The 7,848-nt window shown below is 36.0% G+C and overlaps 1 protein-coding gene across 1 annotated transcript in view; it reads right to left on the reverse strand.

The window, feature by feature from the left end:
- ABCA13 (ATP binding cassette subfamily A member 13) overlaps nucleotides 1–7,848 on the reverse strand; it is a 161,931-nt gene that overhangs the window by 23,035 nt on the left and 131,048 nt on the right. Inside the window, exon 56 of the mRNA XM_042839232.1 lies at nucleotides 6,659–6,809. Within this exon, the coding sequence (XP_042695166.1) occupies nucleotides 6,659–6,809 (151 nt within the window). The remainder of the gene's footprint in view (nucleotides 1–6,658; nucleotides 6,810–7,848) is intronic.

The following is a 7,848-nucleotide window of genomic DNA, read 5'->3' on the forward strand; positions in this document are numbered from 1 at the left end:
TTTTTTTTTTTTTTTTTTTTTTTTTTTTTTTTTTTTTTTTTTTTTTAATTGTTACAGTTCTCAATGTTCTGTTTTGCTTTCTTTGGAAGACAGCTTATCCACATCTAAACTGAATTCATTTTACTACCGCTGTGTATGCGTGCATGCATGTTAGTGACAACAGAATTATCCTACCACAAATCCACCAAAAATATGCAGAGAATTGCGCAAAAAATCTTGTAAAATTTTAAGGTGGTGTCAGAAAGTTAAAAAACATGTGATCTCTTATTTACACCAAAATGAACATATATATCACATTCTATAACTAAACAATAAGGAACAGATGGTTACCTATCAGAGATGGAACATAGCAAAAACAAACATTTAGCTCTGACCAGACCTCTGACCAGACCAGAACTATTTCTAAGACAGCTTTGATGTATTACTACAGCTGTAAGTTGCTAAGCACCATTCTCTAAAAGAAAGAATGCACAGGGAAGAATTTAGAAAGACAAGCAATATTGCCATGGAGAGAAGAGAAAACATTAAACTTAAGTCATATTGCAGTCTGATAGCCTCCAAGAAGACTGAATCAGAAGCTTTTAGCAAGCTGGGGTAGCAGTAATTTAAAGTTCACCTCTCCTATTTGTTACTTTTATTTTTACTGAAGGCACAAACATAATGTTCATTGTAGGAAGAAACATTAAAAAGTACCAACTTTTCAAGATTTGCACTGTGATTTTACATCTTCAGTTCTCCCTGCTACTTGGTATATACATGAGAATTCAGTGTGCAGATACTCATGACTTCGCCATGTTTTTTTTTTTTTTTTTTTTTTTAAGAAGGAAAGAAAGTCTGGCAAATTCTCTGCTCTGGAAATTTTGCAAGACTAAAGGCACAACAGAGGAGTGGCAATCATTTCATAGTACTGAATTTGCTATTGCTTTGAATACATAGAGCTTTCAAGATAAATAGTTCATTGTAGTTCATTACAGTGCACACCATAATCTGACTTGATATCTAGATACATATCTTTTTTGCACAAAACACATAAAATACAGCCAGATTTGGAGCTGAATCACATCACTGACATCAAGACAGAAGAATTACTCAGCTTTCTTAGAGTGGCTTCTCAGCTGCACATAAAAAGTCTCCTAATCATGCAGTCCTTCTCAACTCTTATGCAGAGTACACATCAACAAATATGTGAATACAGAGTTCATTCTTCTTTCAAGAGATGATCCCAAACTTTTTCTCTTTTCTTGAAAGTATACCATAAGACTTTCTAGTAGAAACAGCATTGGCTTTATCAATATGAACTAACTAATAATGAAGGTATCATATGAACGAAATTAGATAGATATACTGTGGAAGAGCCTGCACACCTCTGTTATAACTTTATTTATCTGTGTAGACAGCTGTGTCTTGTGGTTTGCAACACAGTATACCATAACCTAAAAATGAAAATCCCTCTAAAGATATTTTAAATGAAATTCAGAATTGGACATGTGACAAATCTTCGGATACCCACAATTATGCAAAGCATTTACAATTCTAATGGTTTCTAATGTGAGATATATCCACAGTCACCTTCTCTCCCTGTCATATTCATCATGATGTTCTATTTTTGGTTTCAATTACTTTCAGCAGTGAAGAGTGAGGATATACATCAATTTATTTAGCAAGCTGGTAACACTGAGGTCAAATTAAAAATGCAGTTACATGCAAATAAATGCTTTATGACAGCCTTTGGACCATAAAGAACCATAGACCATAAATATGTTTTTCATCTATTCCTTTCTTTCCCTTCACCTCATCAACATAATAATAATTATTAAAAAAAAAAGCCTTGTTTTCCAACATTCCTTAAAATTATTCTTTTTCTAGCCAAATCTAATATCTTAAGAAAAAATTCCCTTTTTCCCACATCAATTTAATACTTTCCCAACTCTGAAATACACATTGGAAAAAATCCTTGAATCAACAAAATCTAAGCTAAATCATTGAATACTTTGTGCATACCCTAAAGTCTACATTTATTCTAAAAAAGACAAGGTAACTTTAATATTCGCACACATTAATTTTTGTGAGAGTAAAGATTATAGTAGGGATGGTGCTCTCTATCCACCAGAAAACCAAGAGGCACACCTGTGTCACTGAAAAGAAAGAAATGATGCCAGCTACATAACCCATAATGTGTTTTTGTTTTCCACTCTTCCAAAGTTACCATTGATGTTCAAGTAAATAATAAGAGGTACTGAGAGTGACCAGCTAGTATGTTTTCCAGAAAAACTATATAGAGTTGGAGAAGCTTCAATCTATTAGAACTCTGGAAATGTATCCTGAGTTGAAAGGATATGAGGAACAGAGTATTAATTTTGCATATTTTCTGAAAAAATAAATACAATGTGTAAAGCAAACCTGACCTAACTGTGAAAATTCGTACTGTACCAAGTACAAATGATAATCAGCATGAGGTAAATTCTGGAGTCAACTGAAAAACAATCGTTCTATCAGGTTGTCATATAGATTAAACATCCTATGTAACAATCAATCATCTAATCCACACAAAACAAAGTAAACAGAATTGTTAGATCTCTTCTTCTAGGAAAAAGCATTCTTATGGCCAGAATTCGAAAGGAAAAAAGTTATTTATCCCAGATTATAAAACTCTATGGTGTAACTCTGCGTGGGGCCTAAAGAAAAAGCAAGAATGAAAGCTCTGTGCTGCAAAAGGTAATTGCTTTTACAAGCTCCTGTCTTCAGCAGCTATAGAATACAGTACATAAGCAAGTCAATGAGAGTCCAGAGACAGCACGAAAATGTTGCTGGAGAGAGAACGTAAAGAGAAATCAGACTGGCAAAGCAAGATGTTGTCTCTGAAGGCCTTGTGGAGCCTATTCTGAGATTTGGAACACAAATGTTTTCATACAGATGATAGGTCCTATGTAATGCTGTATTAATATTTTATGTTTTTTAACAGATTCTATGCTGTCTTCTGCAACAAACGGAAATATGAAATTTGATGTATCAAGGAAATAAAAATGATTATTATAATACTTTACTAAACTAGATTATGTCTAAAGACCTCAAGTGCTCTATGCCAAACTTTCTAGCCTTAAAAAAAAAACAACCAACTTTCAGAGCACTTTTGGGAAATAAAGCAAAACTTTATATTACATGAAGCTTAACACTGAAAGTAAATGACCCATTTTTCTCTTCCTTTCCCATTCAGTTAATTATTGTTTTGGAACATTAAATGCACTCATCTTTATGTCAGTCACTTAACTCCTGCTGCTGATAAATCTGTCTAGCAAAGGATTTGAGCCTTGAAGTTGGTGATTCAGTGGATTTCTTCAGAAGCAAGTCATTCTGTAGCTCACCTGCCTGCTTGTCAAATTCTTAAAAAAAAAACAACAAAAAAAAGGTGGGTTGCTTACCACATCCTAATCATCACTCAGAAAAAGACGCAGGCAGGGAAGACAATATCATGGGTAGGAGGGAATGAGAAAATAATGGGTTACATTTCCACGCAGTTGCTATTCCAAACCACTTTCAAGCTTTTTTTTTTTTTTTTTTTTTTTTTTTAAAGGCAACTAAAATGTACACTTTTCTCCAGGCACCATTCATTTCTGGGTTGAAGCACAGCAGCTGTTCAGCACTTCACAGCAACTCCGCACCACAGGAAGGGCCTGCTGACAAAAACATTTGTTTTCTTCTGAGGTAGCTGCACTTCAGTTGTTGAAGGTAAACCAGAGTAGCTAAATGTTATTTGTGGGAGGCCTTTGATGCCTTAATCACAAGCATATGGCAAGAAAGTCTGCTCTCCCATTTACACAGACCAAAAACTGGGGCAACTAAAAGGAAGAATGAATGGTCTCTATCTCACAAATGTGAAACAAAGGTACAAAAGGCTACACCTAGACCATTTAAGGCTCAGAATAGTCTGCAGATTAACAGTCATCTCTCCTCAGTGCACCACAGTAATGCAAGTCATCTCTAAATAGCACAGAATTGATTTTGACCCACTTGAAGGGGGAACAGTACAGAAATTATCATTCCTTTTTCAGAGCAGCCACTGCAGTACCTTTTTACTAATTGCCAGAGAACACCTGGATCTGAATACAAAGTGGAAACTCATAGGTACACCAATTATACATCTACATTTGCAATGTAATGAATAACAGATTTTCCAGAGAGCAAAAATGTCATATGATCTTCAGAGAAAGTATAGGAAGCTGGGTTACTCTGGCTCCTCACCAAATACAGGCAGGAGACAGCAATCACAGCAGTGTTTATTTGCATATACCGAGAGATACTCTGCATTCACAGCATAGAAATGTGGTGGTATCTTCTTGCTCTTTGCAGTCTGGAAGGTTTCCCAGACACCTGAGCTAAGTTCAGTGCAGCATAGGACAGCTTATTTATTGAAATGCAAGACCTTAAGCACACCACAGATATGTATCCATTCTCAAGACTCCACATTACATCCTGATTCTGTTCCTCATCCAGACAGCGTGGCTATCTCCCAGACAGCTGTTGTGGGAGCCTACATTATAGACTCATTTTTACTCCATTCTTCTCTCAGAGAGTCACTATCTGCCTAACTTCATGGGCTTTGGTGTATTCACAAAGGGAGATAATGTTTAATTTGGAGGTGTGTTTACTGAGAGTAACACGTTGCGTATGAACCCAACTCTGCGAGCTTAGTGAGTGCCTTGAAATTTATTTAAAACTTCTGTCAGTCAAGTGCTTCTGAAAGTTAGACTCTTCTTGTCTTAGAAACTGCTTTGTTTGTAGCATACGGTGTATCACTTGGACATTTAAGACCATTTGGACCATTATAAAAATATATCGTTCTTCTGAAGATGATAAGAATAAAAGCTTGAAAGCATTTAAAAATGCTTTAAAATTTACAGCATTTTAAAGAGCACTGTGGTGTAGTTAAACTATCTAAATTTTATTCCTGTTTTAAATTGCACTGAGGACCAAAAGAATTCAATAATTATTGTAAGATGTATGAATATTTACCAGCATCCTTTTGAATAACTTCATAGATCCAGGACAAATGCTGGAATTTGTTACTACCTATGTGTCTATTAAAGCGCCATAATCATAAATTCTAGTTATGACAGGATTTTAGCCCAACTGTTACACTTGCCTGTTAATGGAGAAAACAAGTACTCATGGTTGAGGAGTTTAGTGCATTAACAATCATTTTTTCACATATCTTCTTTAGATCAAAGGAAACATATTCAAGTTATTTGTACTTCATGAGTACTTTGAAGCAAAAATTAGTGATGTTGAGTTTAAAACAGCAAACAACTAAATTAAAGACCACAGCGTGATTTCTAAGCATCCTGCAAGAAGTGTATTGTTAAAGCACTAAGCTAATGTCCAGCCGGGCTCTGTTAAGGTGATAACCCAGGAGAAATTATAAAGACATGTAAGAATCTTTTATTTCCTTCAACTTCTGATCCAGAAACACCCAACTAATTAGCTTAAGGAAACATTCAAAATATTATCTTCCTTGATGCTATTTTTATGTCAAGATAGTAGTTATTTCTGAATGCTCTGTTGGGGAAAAAAGGTGTGACGTGAAGTTGTCAGACTCAACAGATAAGGAATAGACTGCAAACCACTTGGTGGACCCTAAGGCAATAACCAAGAAGACAACAGGCACATAGAAAAAAGCGATGCAGTTTTTTTTTTCAGAGAAAAGGAAAAGGAAGAAGAGAGACAGCCTCATGGAAGTTACAAGAACAATCATAGAATGGCTTGGGTTGGAAGTGATTCAAAGCCCATCTGGTTCCAACCCCCTGCCATGGGAAGGGTTGCCATTCATCAGATCAGGCTGTCCAGGGCCCCATCCAACCTGGCCTTAATTACCTCCACAGCTTCTCTGAGCAGACAGTAAAGACTACCATACAGACCTAGCATTTACACGGGACCAGTCTACAGTCTATACAACAGAAATGGTACTGATCTATCACACTCTAGTTTTCACTTGTAAAGGGAGATGCACAAGAGACTGGACTGCTTAAGTGCAGGTCAAATCAGAAACTTCCATCACAGAGATGGCTTCTTCTCTTGAGACAACTCCATGCCTGGTATTGCAGCTGGAAAGTTTCAGACACTGCTCCCAGCAGGCAGTTTGCATGCAGCCACAGTCTTGTGAAGGTGAAAACTTCTGCTAGCTTAATGCTAACAGCTGTCACTTGGCCTCAGCACACAGGTTTTTAGGTTTCTGTTGTGGTTTAACCCAGCAAGAAGCTAAACACCACACAGCCTTTCACTCGCCCTCCCCACAAAGTTCACCTCTGAAGAAAAGGTGCATGACTTCAGACATGTGGTGTTCCCTCCCAGGTCTCTATGTGTGACAATGAAGTTATTGAATCATTTATAAATTTCATTTTGTTTCCTTTAGAGTTTGTGTACCAGAGATTGCTTTTACATTAGTATTATTTCACTAACTTTAGTGATATTACTGCATTTTGAATTGACGTAAGAGAAAGAAGAACATCGATTTTGTTTAGAAAAATTAGCAATAAAAACCTTATGACTAGAACTCTTAAGATGAAATACTGGATATTCTCTCATGTAAAAGAATACCACCATTTTAAAAACTCTATTGCCCAACCTAGCTTCAACTCCACATACAAATCTGTTCTGGAATTACCTTACAAATATGTTGTTTCGGAATTCCACGCAGTATGCAGTAATAATAAAGGTGTTCCCAACCCGTTAAAAGTTCATCCAGTGCATCTTGCTGTGGACAATAGCCAATAAGAATGCCTTCAGAACTAGCAGACAGTATATCCATTTCAGAGCTGTTAAAAGAAAAAAACAAAACGTTGGGTAAAAAAGACAGTCCTTATTTTCACCCTTGGAATACAGAGTCTTCAAGGCAAGCACAGTTGCCTTTTAACGCGTAGGTAAGTGAAGCAACTCAGGCTCCTTACCATCACTTAACACAGTACCAATCACAATCATGGCAAGGTTTTTGTCCCTTTCTCAGGCTTTTGGGCTGCTATTCGTGTTTCACTGCTCTAAAGGAATGCAGGTCAAAATAAACAGACCAACACAGAAGGAGGAAGATCTATGAGAAGTAATTCTTACTAGGTTTACCTCTCCTATATACACAGGCCTTGCTCTAAGGAGATGCACTTGCATCACATTCACATTCAATATTAGAGAGACATTAGTCTTGAGAGAGGGAGCACAAGCTCAGTGTCTGCGTACATATGTACACATCCATATTATGTGTTCTCTAAGCAATAACACACACACACACAAAAAAACCCCAACCCCAAAACTATCAAAGCCTAGTAAGCTTAAATTTAATACTTGAAAATAATAAAAAAAGTGATTCTGATTTCAGGGACTTTGTCCATCTCTTTGTAGCTGTACTGTATTACTTGAAATTGCATTCATTGCTAAGAAGTAAGCTTGATTGCAGGGGTGTCTCATTAGCCATAATGACACTAAATCTATCCTATTTATTCCATCATCTAATCCAACATTCAATGATGCTGATTTACATTTACAGAAAAGACCTGTCAAAATTAAGCTATTCTATTTTAAAAGAAAAAATAAGTTTTGAAAGAAAAAGTTTTTAAAAGCTTCTGAATTACAGAATGGTTCCCCCCTTAGCCCCCTCATTTTTTTTTTTTTTTTACATTTCTGATTAAGAGAACTAAGTATACAATTGATCACTTAGACACAAAGTAAATGTTTTAAATGGAAGATCTACAATTACCAGCATTAGTGTAAATCTAAATATGTATCTCCTGATTCTTAACAAGATTCAGGAGTCTGGGAAAAAAGGAAAAGGAAAAGGAAAAGGAAAAGGAAAAGGAAAAGGAAAAG

This window comes from Centrocercus urophasianus, unplaced genomic scaffold (assembly GCF_019232065.1).
Source record: "Centrocercus urophasianus isolate 14NV4802_14NV808 unplaced genomic scaffold, USGS_Curo_1.0 seq_11, whole genome shotgun sequence".
NCBI lineage: Eukaryota > Metazoa > Chordata > Aves > Galliformes > Phasianidae > Centrocercus > Centrocercus urophasianus.